Here is a 20,121-nt window from a genome sequence, read left to right as displayed (position 1 = left end):
CCGAGACCCCACCTCCCCCAGTTATAACCCTTCAACCAAGCCCCATTAAGCAACTCACCAGTTTGCTGGCCTTGGCAGATGGATCAGTTGCTTCTGCAAAAAGAATGGGAAAGATACAGGTAGAAGTAGAAAGAATTAGCCATAAGAATTGGGGGAGGAGGGTAGTAGGGCTGAGACCAGCTACGAAATAGGGCTTTAAGGCTCATAACTCCCAACACTAGTGAGGAAGCCCAGGAGACTCTTGGATACAAGGAGGCAGCCATAAGAAATTGGGATGTGAGAATGAAGTGAGCTAATAAGGAGGGATAAGGTAGGAGACAGAAGAAGGGGGGCAATAACCAGAAGATCTATACCTCTCTTGAGAACTTTTGAGGCTGAGGAATCTGGAGTCTCTGGGGATGTGGTATCTGCTCCATCTTCAAACACCTGGATCTGAGGTCATGGAACAGACAGAAACCTCTCAATCAGATATGACTAAGACCACACTCAGTCCCTTCTTATCCAAAAACCCTGGGGTACAGATAGCCTTTGCTATCTTCCAAGCCACAGACCCATTCTATAGTAAGTATGACTAGACTTTTTCTCCCATAGCCCTTTGTCCAATGCCCACCCCCTCAAAGGCTGACTAGGGGGAAAAGGCCCGAGTTATTAGCAAAAGTACCTGTGATTGGCGGACAAAGATGCCGTGACCCTCTTCACACGTGAAGTACTTCCTTCCTTGGACAGTCCCATCATTCTTGCCCCTGGCTTCATCAAGGATCACACCTACCCACTTGCCCGTGGCAAAAAGTGTAGCCCCCACATAGGCCACTGTGCCCCTATGGCCCTTGCCGATCACCTCTACTCTGGATCCTACTCGTAGGGGCCGGTTGCTTGTCTCGGAACTCATTCTGCTGCCACTTGGTGTCTGAAAGAGACACAGCCCTAGTCAGCTGTTTCACAGGCAGGCAACACCACACTAGCACCTAAGAAATGTGCTGGACCCCAATTTTAATTCTAACAGGAGACCTGAGGGCTGATTTAAGGAAGAATGTGCGTCACCCATTCTGAGCTATATTTATAAGTCTGGCCGGAACCTAAAACCCAGAGACTCCCTTCAGTACCCACTGGAGATCTCTTCTCCGGTTACAGAACTTATATATTATAATTTCTAATATAATATCTAATTAGAAATAAATTTGATATTTGCTAAAAAAAAAAAAAAAAAAAAAAAAGTTTAATATCACCACATGGCTATTTTTGGCAGAGTACTGCTTCAAGTGGGGGAAGGAAACAACCCAAGCCAAGCCAAGCAATTCCCCCCAATCGTAGCCCTAATCTGAAATAAATGGGAATATGAAGTGACTCTAGGATATAACTCCCTAACTACCCCAACTCCACTGAAATCACCTGCCTTCATTGTACTTGAGAGACCCACTGGGCTTCTCTCATTCTTCAAGTCTCAAACCTATCCTTTCTCCGTCCTGAATTTCTAGAGAACACTTATTTATTCTTTACTTGCCTAGGCCCTGCTAATATTTAGCTCACCCTCATTCTACCTGCTGCCTTCAAGGAGTAAAAGAGTGGGAGAGAGGAATTCCTACAAGAGGCTTTATATTTCTTCTCAAAGTTAAAAAGCTACAAATCCCTGTATTCTTAAATATTCTCAAATACATATACAACATTGAATGGACTGGTTATAGCCCCAGAAGTCTTTAATGGAAAACTAGTAAATAAGTGTTGGACCATGCAATGTACCAAAAAAAAAAAAAAGGGGGGGGGCCGGGACAGAGTGCCCTCAGGATCTCTTAACCTGAAACACATACAAGCCATACACACACAGGCTGACACTGAAAACAGAACAGAAATAGGAAACCGGACTGAATGGACGGAAAGTGTCTCTAGCCCATGGAATTCAAGGGGCAAACCACACCATACCTGGCCCAGGTTCAGCAGCACACTCTAGAACAGAGCAACCCTACACATCAATTCTGGAATTATAAGGTGATTTGAGCCAAATAAGTGAAGAACAGGGCCTGTTTGGGGCTGTACCCCCTCCCAGCTCCCAGAATGCCTACTGCACTTAGAAATCCCTAAAAGCAGCAGGAGTGAGGCAACTTAGGAAAGAGTGGGCCATCTCCCAGTTCTTTTCAAGGGTCCTTATCACTTATCTAGGCGGATGGTCATCTTGAGTAGTGATAGAAGTGGTTTGCTGAGGCAGCCGGCCCCTGAACCAGAGAATGTCCAGTGGCTTCCGAAGGGACCCACTGATGGTATACACTGACAATGAAATCAAAACCACTTCTTTCCTCCAATTTACACACACTGATCCCACAGATGTAAAAAAGACCAAGCCTGTGGATAGTGAGCCCAGGACACACTAAGGGAACCAAGGGATGGGTAATCACCTCAGAGGTAAAGGGTTGGATCAAGTCAGGTAAGAAAGGATATAGTCTGTGTCAACCCTCCTCCCAAGGCCCACTCCTGACACAGACCAAGCCAGGGAGAGATGAAGGAACAACAAAGCAGCTCTGAAGAAAGCCTTCATTGTAAGTCTATTCTCCCTAGACTCGGGGCCCCCATGATGTCCCAGCCCCCACTGGGGCCTGCAGCCTGAGGCCCAGTGACAGCCAGAAGCTAAGCAGAGCCAAGAGACAGGGTACAACTCCAGGCAAAGCCAGAGCCTCCAGCAGTATCCCACCTAGGAGTCTGTCAAGGCCCCACACCAACTAGGCTGGGGGATCCCTCATCAATATCCCAAAGCTGGGAGGTGAGTGATGGTCACAGCCCAGGGCCCAGCCCCCACAGCAACAATGCCCACAAGAGCGCAGGCCCAGGTGGCCCAACCCGCCCCCTACTCCCCAGCTCCTGGGCTCGGCTGAGAGCTCCTAGCCCCCACTTACCCGACTATACACATGTCTCTTGCTCTGGGCCATGCTTCTGCCTGGGTTCCTTCCCCGATTTCTCCCCAGACCATCAGACACTGGGCTGAGGGTACTGGGTACCCAAGGCCCTCCAGATTCATACAGAAACCTCCAGGCCTGTGGATAACACTATTTCTCCCCCCCTCCCCAAGGAGTGGGACAAGCAGGCTCAGGCTGGGAGGACAAGGGGGACAGCTCCTCGGCTACCAGAGGATTCCTTCACCCAGAGCCTGGATCCTGCCAGCCCAGCTGATGAGCAGCCTCACTCTGCGCTAGTCTAGCCCCAGACTTGTCAGAGAGCTTCCCAGCTTCTGGGTCCTAGTGCCCTTCCATTCACCTGAGCAGGGAAGGGGAGGCAGGAGGGAAGGCAAGGCCCTCGAACTATTTCTCAGCATGTCAAACTGGGCACCCTTGCTCCCGAAGGGGATGGGCAGCGTCCCCCCCAGAACATGGTGCCAACCGGGGCTAGTGGAGAGCAATGACATTTTGGCGAGTGTCTGCCATCTCTCTCAAAGTAAAGTTTTCTTAAATGGTCAAAACAAAGGAATGGTTTTCAAAAGAAGAAATGTGAACTATCAACCATTTGAAAACATTTTCTTAAGCCAAGATTATCAAAGATGGTAAATGAAAGCAAAAGGCAGTGATAGAAGCCCTGTGGGAATACGGGCATAATGCATCTGGTAAAGCTGTGAACTGGTCTGGTTAGGGGAAATGCTCTGAAAATATGCAAGAAGAGTTGTTCAATTATTTAGACCCTTTGGCTCCGAAATCCCAGTATTGGATTTATACATCAGGAGGAAAACCAGAATAGGAAATACCCCCCAAAACAAACAAAAACCTCTAATAGCAGTAGCAACTGTGATAATTAAAAGGTAGGAACAAACCCTGGGCCCAACAGCTGAAGAAAATGTTCAAAATGAAGAGTAAATAAGGAGACAAAGGAAAACTTTTTGGAAGGGATTAACAGAGCAGCATGACACAATTACTTTGCAACGAGAGGGAAAACAACCAAGGCAACAAGACTCTGGGTCAAGTAAAAGTACTCTGACAACCCAGGAGTGATTAAAGTTGAGAAAGTGCCCCACCCCCTGCCTTTTTTTGTTAGCAACCGAGAAACAGCAGGTGAACTACAAAAGTTGAAAGTGACAGGTCCTCTCCTGGGATCAGGCACAGCCATCATACTAGGCACATGTGCCTGCTGTATTTGGGAGGATGGAGGAGGATGGGGGTGGGGGGTTTGAACATTTGTTGAGAAGTATTTGCAAAGTTTACCAATTTGTAAAAATATGGGTGTTCCTTCCCCCTCCAAAAAAATCTCAGTAAAAAATGCTTTCTATTCCTCTGCCCTACAGGTCTTTGCTCAGCCGAAGGAATCAAGCCAAAAGGGCCTATCAGGTCTCCCAGGCCAACTCAGGACTGGTCAGTATCAAAGTGGCCCCGGCACCAAGACAGCACAAGGAAACGTTGGAGTGACAGGAGGGATGCTTACCCTAAACTCCATTCACCAAATGGAGCCAAATGCTTCGAAAGGTATTGTTATTTGATCCCGCCAAACTGGAAGAGAAACCCTAACAAATGGAGACTACAGCAGGAGCCTTCCTAAGAAAGGACACTGGGCATCCCCCACTCAGACAGATCAATAGCAGCAGGCAGCCTTGGGGAATCCAGACGTTTACACAAAGCTCAACCCAAGACCCCTTGAGCTACATGTTCCTTGTGAGCGCTTGGCCTACCTTTCCAGGAGAGTCATTCATTAAAAAACTCAGCTGCCTCAGCCTCTGACTATCGTTACCTATGTGACCTGGGCAAATCACCTCCTGCACTTCAGTTTCCTCATCTGTAAAATGAGGGGACTGAACTAGATGTTTTCTGGGGTCCTTTCCAAACTAGATTTATGATTTTATGCTTCAGAAATATCCCCAAAAGAAGAAAGTTAGGATTCTGAGCTGGAAGGGAACTTGAAGATCTCAGAAACATAGATTTAGAGTTTGAAGGCAACTTAGAAGGCATCTAGCTCTATACCTTCATTTTACAGATCCTAAAACTGAGGCCCAGTCACCACTGTGATCAGCAACACACCTGAGCTGAGTCCAGATCCATCTCCATTCCCAAGATGGAGGCCTACACCTTCCTCATCTCTACTTCTTATAATGAATTTCTGGCTTTTTTCAATGGTCAGTTCAGGTGCCACCTCCCAAGAGGCCTTTCCTTACTCCCCCTCCCCAGCTCTAGTGTGTCTGACTTTTTGTGATTGTGCTGTCTGAGAGAATGGGGAGTTGATTCAAATGTTTGAGGCCAAATTTAGAGCTTCCTGATTACAGGTTCAGCATTCTATCTACTGAGCCAACTAGCTGTTTTCTCTTGGAATTAATTTATATTAAAAGAAAGATTCCACATATGCACTCAAATACTTATAGCAGTACTTTTTGCGGGAGCAAACAGGAAACAAAGTAGATATCCACTGACTGAGCAATGGCTAAATAAATTATTAATAAAATATTACTCTGCTGCAAGAAAAGATAGATAAGAGGAATATAGAAAATCATAAAAAGACTTCTTTGAACTGACACAAAATGAAGTAAGCAGAGCCAAAAAAAAAAAAAAAAAAAGACAATATATATCAAGAACCCCAAACAACTGAAAATGAATGCTACAATGTTACAAAATTATAAACAAGTGTGTCCCCAAAGAAAAGATAAAGAGTATCTCTCCCCAACACTTTTGCAGCAGTTGAGGGGTAAGAAGGCATGAATGGTCCAGGAGTCTGGATTGGGTTTTTTTTTCAACATATTAATTTGGGTGAATTTTCCTCCTCCTCCTCTTCTTCCTATTCTTTTCTTAGAAAATTCTTTGTTATAAGAGATAACTCCCAGAGAGGAAGAAAAGAGAGATTAATAGGGGAAATGTAGGTAATGTAAAAAGAAAGCAACAAAAGGTTATTTTTGAAAAGAGAAAAAAAAGCCATTTGATTTGATAGTTAAGAGATAGTAACTTTGGAAAGAGTAGAATGTCAGACTATATAAAGTTAAGACAATGAAAGGAGAGGAAATAAAGAAGTCTACTGCTGATAGCCTTTTCAATGAGTTTAGGGGAAAAAGGAATAAAGATGTAGGAAAATAACCAGTAGGGATGGACAGATCAAGTGAGAGTTTTTTGAGGATATGGAAGACTACTTCACCACTTCAGCCTCAGGGAGCTAAGGAAGCCTAAGGAGAGATGAAAGTTTTTGAAAGAGCCTAGATGATAAGTGGGACAGTGAGGTGATTATAGAAGCATAAAAGCTTGGCCTTGAAGATGGAGCCAGATTGGGATTACCTAACCAATTTCCGGTGGACCCAGCAGGCCACATTTAACACTCTGCCTTTCAAAGAGATCTCTGAAAAAACTGAGAGGGAACCTGAACTTGGATTCACCACCCACTGCAGCAGAGAGTCCACAGAGACCTAAACAAATTCTTAATGGATTTCCTTTAGGAATCCTTTCTTCCCAGGCCTGAGATTCACCTGCCCAGTCTTGCCTTTCTTAATATAGGACATGCCTGTTTGTTTGCCCAACTTCCTCCTGGAAAATTCTCCCTATCTACCTCTAACTCCATGTGCTTGCCTAGTGACTGCATACATTTTTGGTGGTCCCAGGCCCCCTTAAGGAAAGACACACAAAGAAGCCATGACATTCCTCTTCTCCCAATAAAGCATTTTGGAGAATAAGGCAATGAGTAAACAGCTGATACTCAGCTAACCTTAAAGACTGGCTTGCCTAAGCCTGGGCTCCTCCTCTGGCACCACCCCTTATACCTGGAAGCAAAGCCCTGGCACTAGGACCCTGCAGACAGGGGTCCTGAGCCTGCGCTCCAAAGGGCTGCACCATTTCACAACTTCAGCTGCAGCATCAGCAGCCAACAAAGCTGCTGTCACTGGTACCAACCACCTCGATTGACTCTGTTTTGATTTGGCTGCTGACTGGCTATATCAATGCAGAATGCTCTCCTTTTCTTCCCCCTTTCAAATCAAGAGGCAACATCTGAGCATAACTAGAAAAAAATCTCTGCCATGAATCCCACTCAGAGGAGGTAACCATAGCAACCTGCAGATGGAGGCAATGGAGAAGATGCTCCAGTAATTGCAGCAAGAGGTGAGTCTATTTCTCTTCCATCATTTCTATTACCACCACTCTCCCAACTCTCTTTATTCAGGCAGCCACACTCACTCACTCGTCAGCCCTACTTAAAACTGACACCTTCTGGGAAAAGGAGCTTGTTTTACTGATCACTATATAAAGCCATTGCCAAAGCTAGGCTGCCATGCTTGGAACTGATAAGAGGGGCCTCTCTTTCTCACTCAATCCCTCGGGAACAGCTCAGGCCCAGCCAGCAGGGCCTGATGAATGATTTGTGCTCCCCAACCAGGTATGAGTCTTACAAAAAGTCAGAGATACCAATGATTTACAAATCTGGCAAGCTGACTTCTTCCAAGGCCTCTAACATCATGCTAATTGATTAAGATTGGGAGGAGAAGGGACTCAGAGAACAGTGCCTTCACAAATGAATGCAACTCTGGGCCTCAGCACTGGAGCCTGATCACTTCCCTCAGAGCCTTCCTCATTGGCTATGCATCTGCCAGTCTACCCTCCTCTTTCCCTCCCTCCTCTCCTGGTCCTTTGTCTCCCTCCCACTCCCAAATCTTAAATCCCACCTAGATCTAAGCACCAGCTTAGCACAGAAGCTTGCCAACTTGGGTTCCTAGTTTCTCCAGATAGTTCCGTTTCTGACTAGCTATTCTCCAATATAGTCTCTGGCAAAGAATCTCTTTACCAGCACCAGGAGCTTTAAACTAAGCTGGAACTCTTGAAGGATCCAAAATATCTCCCAGAAAGGAGCCACCAGTATTTCCTAATAGCAAACATAATTAAAAGGGAAGGAGAAAGAAGGCTGTTGGATTTACTCCATAAAGAGCCTCCTCAGGATCTCTTCATAATTTACTTTCTCTAAAAAGAGGCAGAAGACATTTAGGGTAGCCTCAGGATTCACTAGGACCTGTGGTAGATTCTTGAGTCACAATTTTCTCAAACAATATCCAGGAGAAGGGACAAAGAAGAACCTTTCCTGTTTGAGAAGCAGGAAAAAAGGTTTCCTGGAAAAACTTCAACTTCAGTTTTCATACTATATGGATCAGAGGTAGGAGTAATATGTGGAAGACACTATGTTATAAAAAGATATAAAGTTGGGAAAACTCTTACCCCCCTAAAAGCTACAATCTAGTAGGAAAGTAAGATAAAAGCAAGGAAAACTAAATATGTAATAGTACATTATTCTATAGTAACCAACAATAAACTGAGCATTTCATATAGAATTCCTCTTTTCTAGTCTGGTATATGTTTGGAAAAACTTTTTTTTTGGGGGGGGGGGCGAATGTTTAGAATTAAGAGTTTAAAAACAAATAGTTAGTGAGATATAAACAAATTCTAAGTAGGATCAAAAAGGAAAAGCTATTGGGGGAAAAGAGAGTGAAGGAGTAGAGATCAGAAAAAGCTTCATGAAAAAGAAAATCTTTTTTTGAGTATTTAAAGCATGGGTAGGAATTTAATAGGTGAAGAGAACTTTGGGCAACTTTTTAGACAGAGGATGGGGTTAACAAAGGCACAGAAGTAAGCAAGCACAAGACTCTGGAGGACAGACAATAATAATACGATGATAAGCCATTGTATAAAGCACTTCTCAACTACTATTTAATTTGATCCTTGCATTAAATCTGGGAGATAAGAGCTCTTGTTATCTTCATTTTGCAGAAGAAGAAACTAAGGTAGCCAGAGCTTAGGTGACTTGCCCAAAGTCACACAGACCTGGAGCCCACTGGTCTGTCTAGCCCAGTGTAGCTAGAACTTCAAGTGGGTAGGGAGACTAATTTAAGAAGTCAGAGTTAGGTTGTGGAATGCTTTGAGCCAGATAAAGGAGTCTAAACTTTACTCAAGAGAAGGTAGGGAGCCAGTGAAGATTTTTCAGCAGAGGAGTAGCATTACAAGGTAAGATTATTACGCGGGACAAGGAGTAAATAGCAAATCTATCTGCTAGTCAAGTACAACTGGAGCCTGCTTAGATTTCCAATCCATTCTAGGATAAAGATAAATCTAAAAGGTAAATACTGTCAAATACCTACAGAATTCTGGGTATGAGATAGTGTTGTCTGGGGTAGTCCTGACACTGTTCCCTCAGAACCCTGCTTCATTTTCTCTCCACTGGTTTTTTTAAGGCTTATACTCAGGTCTCCTAACTTGAAACAAAAGCATTTTTCAAACTTGCTACTCGGCAAGGTACTTGCCCTTCTTTCTTATCTACCCTCCAAAAAAGACTACTCAAAATAAAAGTAAACACTCTGCCTCTTCTTCCTCAGCCTTCACACCTTCTTCAATCTCTTTATTTGTTCCCCAACCTGCACTGTACCACTTACCAGTTATCCTCTATCACCAAATCCAATGGCTTGTCTTTCCTCACTGGCTTTGGTCTCATCACATCTTTTGGTTTGGTCAACCTCCCTCTTTATTTAAACTCTCTCCTCACTTGGCTCCAGACACATTATAGTGTCTCAGTCATCTTCTGACCTCTTTGGTCATCCCTTTGACTTCTCCATCTACTCTACTTCTTTCCCCTTAAATGTGGGCACTTGCCAATGACTTCAGCCTCCTATTCTGTTCATCTTATACTCCTCCCTGTAGAAATTACAGCCATTTACATAGCTTTCAGCCAACACTTCTATATAGATGTTTTCCAAATCTACATCTTTAGCCATGATGTCCCACTATCATCTTAGACTCAACACTTGTACATCCTCAAACTAGTCCTTCCCTTCTAAAATATAGATCTGTAAAGATGTATTTTATTCTAAAGTAAGAAATAAGAAATTAGGGAGGAATAGCACTATATAAAGTTATATGTGATGTGATGAAATCAAGAAAAAGGAAAGGAAACAGAACAACTGAGTAAAGATCAATGTGTAGAGGAACAGTGATATTAGACATATAATATGGACCACCTGGATAGAAGACAGAAATAGGTATTTCAAAAACCATCACAAAGCTGGGATGGAAGTCTTAATACAATAGTATTTGGAACTCTAATTATCAAGACATTTGAAGCTTTCTGTTAAAAAGCAGAGCTACTGGGGAGAGGTCAGCTAGGTGGCGCAGTGGATAGAGCACCAGCCCTGAATTCAAGAGGACCCGAGTTCAAATCTGGTCTCAGACACTTAACACTTCCTAGCTGTGTGACTGGGCAAGTCACTTAACCCCAGCCTCAGGGGAAAAAAAAAAAAAAAAAAAGCAGAGCTGCTGACACATTCTTGGCTGGCTTTCATTGTAATTTTATTCTTCAAAAAGTAAAAGAAAACAAGGAGGAATGTGATTTGGATAGATTCTGACTACCAAGGAAGAACTGGCTTTGTACTCAAGTACAAATGATGGAAAATTGGGGGAGAAGTAACTATTCTTCCCCCTTATAATTCATAATAAGACAAGAAAGAAAAGACAGACATATCTGACAACTCCTTACACTCTGTGGGACAGATTTCAAAGATTTCAGAGAGAGACAGGCAGGATCTCAGAGTCTTAAACCCTACAGGGATTTAAACAAGTCACTGTGCTAAGTAATAGAGACACAAAGACAAAACCGAAATAGTTCTCACCCTCAAGAAGCTTACATGAGGGACTAATGAGGGACAACATCTCCATAAATAAGTAACATAAAAGGAAAATCAAAGTCTAGAAAGAGGACTAGCAGCTTGGGAATCCAAAAAGGCTTCCCAGAGATGATCCTTCAGTAAATCTTGAAGAAGGAAAAGGTTTCTGAGAGGCTGGTGTAAGGTGGGAGGAGTTATATTCTAACCATGAGGACTGACTTATGCTTTGAATAGAGGCAGAGAGTAGAATATCAAGTTTAAGGAATAGCTAGAATATTCGAGCCAAAATAGAATGCAAAATTAGTGATGGGGAGATATGAAATTGGAAAGGTAAAGAACCAATTTGTAGTGAACCTTAAAATATCAGACTAAGAAGCTTGTTTATTATCCTATAAGTAAAGGACTCATTAAAAGCAAGACGGTGACATGGTCAGAACAGTGCTCTACTTTAAAAAAAATAATAATTTTAGGAACTGTATGGAAGACAGATTGAAGAAGAGAGAAACTGCAATCAGTAGGACCACTTTAGCAGTCCGGGCAAAAAGAGGCCAGTGTCCCAATTCAGAGTGGTGACAATGTGAGTACAAAGAAGATGGGTAGGAAAGATGCTGTGGAGGAAGAATTGATAATTTAAGGAGATGGTAAAAGCATCTGACTGCTCTCAAAGAGTTCAAGATGCTGGTTCTGGATGAGCCACATCCCATTACACTAAAAAACTGTTTATATGATTGCTGAGCAATTTCAATGACCTTTGTGAAAAGTCATAGGAATGGAAGACAAATGGTAATTTTTCAGAAGGGAAGACAATAGGGTCACTGAATTTATCTTCAATAAGTTAGACTTCAAATTAAAGGGATAATAGTAAACATGGAGAAGAGGAAGCAGAACCTCATTAACAACAGATCAAGACACACCCTAACCTAATTTAAAGTTAAAAGATTACTAGAAAGATGATCAGGATGTGGTAAATCCAGATTTTAGCAAAGTTTGACTTGTGGTCAAGAAGGAAAAATATGTAAAAGAGATGGAAATTTTAGGTGGAATTTAAACTACTTAAATAACCTGGAAGTATATTGGAGATCACCTCCAGAGAACTTCCTCAGCTAGCTGCTTTTCAGAATATTTTTACTTTCAACAAAGGCATAGAGAATAGGTGTATCAAATCTGCAGAAACCATGAAGCTGAAAATCATCCTTAAATTGGATGACAGAATCAAGATCTGAAAAGAATTAGACTGGTTACAATGATGGGCTTAATCTAATAAGGTAGAATCTAATAAATATTAATGAAATATCTTTTACTCGGATAGTACCAAGAAATTAGCTCCAAAGGGGATATAAAAAGCATGGCTAGAAAACAGTTCAAGTGAACACCATCAAAGGGTTTTAGGGGGATATCGGTTCTATATGTGCCAGTAATATGACATGAAAGGCAAAGACTCTAACTCATAAAGTGAGAAGACTTCATATCCGGAATGAAAGAAGTGAGTTTCACTAACCTCGGTCCTGATCAGACAATTGGACTTTGGCTCTGAGCATCTCGTTTTTAGGGCGCTGACAAATGACTGCTTTCAGAGAAAAGAAGTCAGGAGTCGGTCAATACACATTTATTAAGCACCTTTTATATGCCAAGAGATCTTAAGTGTTAGTGATACAAAGACAAAGTCAGTGCTTGGACTCAGAGCTCACAGTCTAACAATGAAGACAATTTGCAAATAACTCCGTACAGAGAAGCTACATGCAGGATAAATTGGAAATAATCGGCAGAGGGAAGGCCCCAGAATGAAAAGAAGTAGGAGCAGCTTCTCGTGGAAGGTGGAGTCCTAAGGCTCAGGTGAGGAAGGCGGACAAGTTTAGTCCTGGAGCAGAACTGGGGAGAGGGCCGCTGAATTTACGTTCGGGAAGGACAGTTAAAGGGAAGAAAGATTAGGCTGTTCTGTTTGATCCTGGGGGGGGAGGGGGCATACACTAATAGCAAGGAGTTCAAGTTCAGAAAGGATCATTTAGGTTTCACGTAGAGAGGAAACTTTTTAACAATTAGAGAAGGTGGATTCACCCTCACCGGCCTCTTTAGGCAAAGAAAGTATAACCCACTTGTTGGCGTTATATTAGGTAATTTCTTCCCCACATGCGGTCAGCCCCAAATGCAACCTTAGTAAAGCTTCTCCGTTACTCCTTCCTTTCCATTCTCACCTCTCTCCCTCCTCTAGTCTCTTCCTACTCCACATCTGCACATGGCAATCAAACTGAAGCGTCTAAAAACACTCCTTCATCCCTATCCTGGTGCTAAAAGTACCATATATTTTGAACCCAGTTTTATCTTCTGCTTTTTGTCTAATAATCTCCCTGTTCCAGCCAAGCTTAACTGCTCACACTGCTCTTAGCACGGGGCGCTTCTAAGGGATCTCGGAAACATCTGAGGCTCCATCTCCGCACCGGGTCTCGGATGCCTCAGTATCCCCAGTCTGAAAGATCGGGTGCTTACTAAACGTGACGTCATGGTTCATTATGGCTACTAGAAAGTCGCCCCCTCCTCAAAGCCGCTTCTTGCTCAGTAGTGGGGACGATGGAACAACTCGTGGGGACTTTTCCGATTACAAGCCACCAGAAGCGGACACTCCGATGGCCCAGGCGGAAATGCCAGCCGCAGGTCACTGACTACCCAGCTGTCCCCGCACTAAAACGGCATTTTTATTCTTTTGACAGCCCTTCGGTCCGACGCTGCAGGATCAGAGCCAAGCAGCCTCGGACAGTGGCGGCTCCCAGTGAGCCCTCGTTGCTGGCCCCGGCTCCTCCCACTGGGCAGCCCCCGGCACAGCTGCCCGGGCCGGATCCCCATTCCCTCTGGACAACCCCTCTCCCTCCCTTCTTATCAGACAGCTCCTCCTCTTCCACAGCAGCTGCCCCCAAGCCTGGCGGACGGCGAGAGCAGGATCTTTGAACTCTGCCCCCTGCACCCCGAAAGCGCCTTAAAGACTTCGCCCTGAGGCGCACCTGTCCCTCAGCCTCCGATAGCTGCAGCCCTGACCTCCCACAAACCCAGGTCACCATCTCGACCGTTTCCTCGTCCCACAAAGTCTAGACATGGATACTGAGCTCCTTCCAGTCCCGCCCCCCAAACCCCTTCCTGTCCTAGGTCAAAACATCGGGATCACTCTCTCACACACACACACGTCTATGGTCTGAACTCTGACCCTTCAACCCCGGGCTGAATAGAGCCCCCCACCAATCCAGAACCCTGGCTGCCCCTCCCCCAGAACTCTGACCACGATCACCACTCACTCCCCCTCCTCACACGCACACCCCACACACGGCCTGAACCTTGATCACCCCCAGTCCCCAAGGAGAGGGCCCCGGATTGTGAGCGGCAGAAGGGGAGAAGAGGGCAAGAGAAGGGGAGGGCAGCCCCCGCCGCACCCCACTACCTGTCAGGGGCCGGCCTGCAGACTCCACGGCAGCCCCCAACGGCGGCCACCGCCCAAGACCCTCCCAAACCGGCCCCGCCCCGCCCAACACACTCGGGGAAAGCTGCCCCCCATGCTGCCGGCCCTCGGCCTCGCTCCACACCAGAGCCTCGAGGCCCGCGGCCCGGGCTGCGTCCCGGAGTGAGAGCCGTGCACCGCTCCTCGCGAAGCCCAACTCTGAGGCGGCCGCGAACCTGGAACCTAGGGGCGCCGGCATGGAGCAGAGATAAGGCAGTGTGACGGACAGCCACGGAGGAGGCGGGGGCCTCCGAAGGAAGGAGCAGGCGCACTGAGAACTTGAAGTCACTGGAGGACCCTAACGGAAGAGAAGGAAGCGAGTGTGGAATACAGCGCCCCTAGTGAGCGTAAGAGAGAAGAGGAAGCGGAGAAGTGCAGGAGCCGGGATGGGGGCGGGCCGGAGCTTTTGCCTTTGTCTCCTGGGCCCGGGAAGCTCGAGAAGGCGGGGCCCGGGCTGCACCGAAGACCCTTCAGTCACCGAGTCCACCACCGTAGCGTAACGTAGCGCTGCGAATGACGCAACCGGAATCCTGGGTTCCGGTAGTGTCCCAGCGGGTCACTCCCGGCGCGTCCTTTGTGCTGTGTTGCCTCAGTTTTCCCTATGTAAAATCGGGATAATAATGGTCCCGACCTTCCAGGGGGCTTACTAGAAGCGTGACTTTAATAAATCCCTTGTCCTTTGCCTCAGTTTCCCCATCTCTAAAATGGGGTTAAGAGCACGGCTCTCAGGATTGTTAGGGGATATCTGTAAAGTTCTCTTAAAACCTCCAAGTGTGTGTGAAGGGGGAGGGGAAATGGTCCCTTTAAGAGGATCACTCTGAGATTGGGCCCCTTTGATCAGGATCTCCCAGCTGCAAGGAGACAAGACAGAGCCAAACCTTTCAGGACCAGAGAAGCAACTCCCACGGAAATTCTAACTTCTCATTCGTGTCCCAGCCCCCACCCGGTCTGATCTCCTTGGGCTGGCCCAGCCCCCACCCGGTCTGCTCGGGCTGGCCCAGCCCCCACCCGGTCTGATCTGCTCGGGCTGGCCCAGCCCCCACCAAGACACCCAATGGAACAGCTTCCTTCAAACCAGGCCTTTGCAGGTGGCCCCCAGTGGCTCACTCAGCTGCCAGGACCCTCGGAGAAAGCACTTGCAGTGCAAAACCCCATTTTCCATAGATCCGCCACTATAGAGTCAGTGTCTGGTAAACTGTTTCTATCCAACAATAAACTTTCATTCTGCAGCTAATAATCCGGGAATGGGGGAAGTCTTTCACTCCTAAACCCTTATTTTTTCGCGGTTTGATTTGGTTTTCCTTGTGGAGCAAGATAATTGTATAAATATGTATGCATATATTGGATTTAACATATATTACTACTATGTTTAATATATATTGGACTACTTGCCATCTAGGGGAGGAATAGGAGAAGGGGGGGAAATTGGAAGACAAGATTTTGCAAGGGTGAATGTTGAAGAATTATCCATGAATATGTTTTGAAAATAAAAACTTTAATTAAAAAAATGCACAATTTTATTTTTTATTTTTTTAATTTTATAATTATAAATGTTTTTGACAGTATATATGCATAAGTAGTTTTTTTATAACATTATCCCTTGTATTCATTTTTCCAGATTTTCCCCTCCCTCCTTCTACTCCCTCCCCTAGATGACATTTTACATGTGTTACAATATAACCTAGATACAATATATGTATATAAATCCAATTTTCTTGTTGCACGTTAAGTATTGGATTCCGAAGGTACATGTAACCTGGGTAGATAGACAGTAGTGCTAACAATTTACATTCACTTCCCAGTGTTCCTTCTCTGGGTGTAGTTATTTCTGTCCATCACTGATTAACTGGAAGTGAGTTGGATCTTCTTTATGTTGAAGATTTCCACTTCCATCAGAATACATCCCCATACAGTATTGTTGTTGAAGTGTACAGTGATCTTCTGGTTCTGCTCGTTTCACTCAGCATCAGTTGATTTAAGTCTCTCCAAGCCTCTCTGTATTCCTCCTGCTGGTCATTTCTTACAGAGCAATAATATTCCATAACCTTCATATACCATAATTTACCCAACCATTCTCCAACTGATGGACATCCATTCAACTTCCAGTTTCTAGCTACAACAAAAAGAGCTGCCACAAACATTTTGGCACATACAGGTCCCTTTCCCCTTCTCAGTATTTCTTTGGGATATAAGCCCAGTAGTAGCACTGCTGGGTCAAAGGGTATGCACAGTTTGATAACTTTTGGGGCATAATTCCAGATTGCTCTCCAGAATGGCTGGATTCTTTCACAACTCCACCAGCAATGCATTAGTGTCCCAATTTCCCCACATCCCCTCCAACATTCATCATTATTTGTTCCTGTCATTTAGCCAATCTGACAGGTGTGTAGTGGTATCTCAGAGTTGTCTTAATTTGCATTTCTCTGATCAGTAGTGATTTGGAACACTCTTTCATATGAGTGGAAATAGTTTCAATTTCATCACCTGAGAATTGTCTGTTCATATCCTTTGACCATTTATCAATTGGAGAATGGTTTTCTTATAAATTAGGGTCAATTCTCTGTATATTTTGGAAATGAGACCTTTGTCAGAACCTTTAACTATAAAAATATTTTCCCAATTTGTTACTTCCCTTCTAATCTTGTTTGCATTAGTATTGTTTGTACAGAAACTTTTTAGTTTGATGTAATCAAAATTTTCTATTTTGTGATCAATAATGATCTCTAGTTCTCCTCTGTCATAAATTCCTTCCTCCTCCACAGGTCTGAGAGGTAGACTATTCTCTGTTCCTCTAATCTATTTATGATCTCATTCTTTATGCCTAAATCATGGACCTATTTTGATCTTATCTTGGTATATGGTGTTAAGTGTGGATCCATATCTAATTTCTGCCATTCTAATTTCCAGTTTTCCCAACAGTTTTTTTCAAATAATGAATTTTTATCCCTAATGTTGGTATCTTTGGGTTTATCAAACACTAGATTGCTATAGATGTACCCTTTCTGTCCTTTGTACCTAATCTGTTCCACTGATCAACTGGTCTATGTCTTAGCCAATACCAGATGGTTTTGGTGACAACATGCACAATTTTCAACATTACCCCTTGCAAAACCTTGCATTCCAAATTTTCCCCTAGACAGCAAGTAATCTAATATATGTTAAACATGTGCAATTCTGGAAATATACTGCAAATTCTGGAAATATGGAAATATACATATTTCTACAATTATCATGCACAAGAAAAATCAGATCAAAAAGAAAAAATAAGAAAACAAAATGCAAGCAAACAACAAAAAGGTGAAAATACTATGTTGTTGTTAAGGTTCAAAAAGGAGACCCCAAAAGATTGGGGTATCACAAGGTATGACACAAAAAGAATTTGCAGGCTTGAACCCATCTCTAAGTCAAGGGGCAAAGTTTATTGTAATTGTAATGCCAGTTGAAGCAGGCTAAGTTTCATTGGATTTAGCAAAGAACCAGGGCCAAAGAGACAAATTTTTTCATTTCTTCAAGTCACTGATATTCTAATTTTATAGCCCAGAGATAAAACTAAGGAGTGATCTATTCACTATTGTCTCAAGAACTTGGCTATCACAGGCCCATAAATATCTGTCTGACAGTCAGCAGTGTTTGTAGGACTATCCTAAGGCCAGAAGATGTTAGAATTATTGACAGATTGTCCGGCCATTCTGGAGAGCATTCTGGAACTATGCCCCAAAAGTTATCAAACTGTGCATGCCCTTTGATCCAGCATTGCTGCTATTGGGCTTATACCCCAAAGAAATACTAAATAGGGGAAAGGGACCTATCTGTGCCAAAATGTTTGTGGCAGCCCTTTTTGTAGGGGCTAGAAACTGGAAGTTGAATGGATGTCCATCAGTTGGAGAATGGTTGGGTAAATTATGGTATATGAAGGTTATGGAATATTATTGCTCTGTAAGAAATGACCAACAGGAGGAATACAGAGAGGCTTGGAGAGACTTACATCAACTGATGCTGAGTGAAACGAGCAGAACCAGAAGATCACTGTACACTTCAATGCTGTATGAAGATATATTCTGATGGAAGTGGAAATCTTCAACATACAGAAGATCCAACTCACTTCCAGTTGATCAATGATGGACAGAAACAACTACATCCAGAGAAGGAACACTGGGAAGTGAATGTAAACTGTTAGCACTACTGTCTATCTACCCAGGTTACTTACACCTTCGGAATCTAATACTTAATGTGCAACAAGAAAATTGGATTTACACACATATATTGTATCTAGGTTATATTGTAACATATGTAAAATGCATGGGATTGCCTGTCATCTAGGGGAGGGAATAGAGGGAGGGAGGGGATAATTTGGAAAAATGAATACAAGGGATAATGTTATTAAAAAATTACTCATGCATATATACTGTCAAAAAAATTTATAATTATAAAATTTAAAAAATAATAAAATAAAAAAGTAAAAATAAAATTATTGACAGATTTTTAGAACAATAGCACTCTAAGGTCTTAGAACCTTAAGATTATTGCTGTATTTCCCCTAGAAACTGTACCGTATTATTCCCCTCTCAGCAGTTTGAACTCCAAATTCATTTGGGACAAAGGGATGAAGATCACATCTTCTGGAACTCTCTCAGGCTGATAAGGGGTGCAGGGCTGGTAGGTCCTACCTAGTAGGGTCCAGACTAAGAGGAGGGGAGACACGTGACTTGTAGATTGTGGCAGCAGCATGGGGGGGGGTGAGTGTCAGAATCAGGTATCAGGTGATTTCAGTTTGACCAAATAGTTGGAGTTTCATGGCTTGGAATCTGGAAGAAACAACTCTCAAAAATAGTTAGAAATGCAGGTGCCAAAAATGAGTTTAAAAAAAAATGGAGTTAATATGGAGTTTACTAGGGACAGTAACCAGGATCCCCACTAGAGGAAGACTTGGGGCAGATAGACTAAGCTATCATGATGAATATGTCTTATCCAGACAGCTTTTCCTAGGGTGAATACCAAAGAATATTTCCCCCAAATCTCTGCTTTCATCTCCTCAAAGGATTACAGGCAATGGGTAGAATAGTGTGGCCTCATACACAATGAAAGTAGTACTTAGATGGCGTAGGGTGCAAACACTATAATGTTTAAAAGGCATTAAGCATTGGGTAGAGAGGATGACACACGCAGTGGAGATAATCATAAACAGATCTGATCTCCTTTAGCAAAAACCTCTGAGCCTTTTCAGTCTCACAAGGGAAGGCTTTTACCCAATTAGTAAAGGTGTCAACAAAAACCAAAAGCAGTTTGAAGCCCCTGCCAGGGGCCTGCTTATGTGTAAAATCCATCTCCAAGTCTCTCCCTAAGTATGTTCCCTTCAGGATATTTCTTCATATAGGTCATGTTGTGGAAGAAGAAACAGAACAAAAGCATCATCTGAGAATTGTCTGTTCATATCCCTTGACCGTTTGTAGATACCATTTTCTATCTTGAGTCTAATTACTGTACTGTTGAGAAAAGCTAAATCAATAACAGTTGATCATTGTAAAATGTTGCTGTTTTTTATATTGGCACTTTTATTGTTACATACCTTGTCACTTTTAATTCACTTTGTGTTGATGAAGTTCAGAGACTTTTAGCTTATCTACCAGAAGAGATGACAGAATACCCTCACTTCTGAACTTATTTATTTGGCCTTCTGGTTTCAGGACATTCTCACAGAGGAAAAAGCCAAAGAGGCAGAGGTAAAACTTAAAAACAAACAAAAAAAAAACAAAAAACAAAACCAAGATCATGAATTTGCAGTTGCAACATTTCCAACAAGGATAACTGGCTGGATTTCCCAAACTTTCTTCCCCTGGCACCTCAGCTCCCCCAGAGCTGATCATTCTATAAATCAGATTTGTTTTTACTGTCAGAAACCTGGCCACTGGAAAAAAACAAGAGACACTCCCTCTAGCAAAGGCTGCAATGTTTGTTTATCACTGCTCCCCAGAACCCTTCAAAGACTGCCCTCTAAAAATCCTGACTGGATAAAAAAGGGGCAACTATCTCTTCATTTCCCGCACAGCTGTACTCCTTTGGACTTCATCCT

The 20,121-nt window shown here is 43.6% G+C and overlaps 1 protein-coding gene across 10 annotated transcripts in view; it reads right to left on the bottom strand.

The window, feature by feature from the left end:
* DCTN1 (dynactin subunit 1) overlaps positions 1-14,336 on the bottom strand; it is a 37,012-nt gene extending 22,676 nt beyond the window's left edge. For 5 of the 10 annotated variants that reach the window (XM_074274261.1, XM_074274262.1, XM_074274263.1 and 2 more), the window contains exons 1-4: positions 2,883-3,169; positions 662-907; positions 354-432; positions 59-93 (exon numbers count right to left, since the gene is read on the bottom strand). In XM_074274261.1, coding sequence (XP_074130362.1) covers positions 59-93; positions 354-432; positions 662-907; positions 2,883-2,915 — 393 coding nt within the window. In that variant the 5' untranslated portion in view covers positions 2,916-3,169. Of the gene's footprint in view, positions 1-58; positions 94-353; positions 433-661; positions 908-2,882; positions 3,170-13,994; positions 14,172-14,227 lie in introns of those variants that run through there. The other 5 variants (XM_074274265.1, XM_074274267.1, XM_074274269.1 and 2 more) reach the window with 2 other exon arrangements.
* Positions 14,337-20,121: the final 5,785 nt, after the last annotated feature.

Source organism: Sminthopsis crassicaudata, chromosome 6 (assembly GCF_048593235.1).
Source record: "Sminthopsis crassicaudata isolate SCR6 chromosome 6, ASM4859323v1, whole genome shotgun sequence".
NCBI lineage: Eukaryota > Metazoa > Chordata > Mammalia > Dasyuromorphia > Dasyuridae > Sminthopsis > Sminthopsis crassicaudata.
The sequence above is the reverse complement of the archived record's forward strand: the minus strand, read 5'-3'. Positions and strand labels throughout refer to the sequence as shown.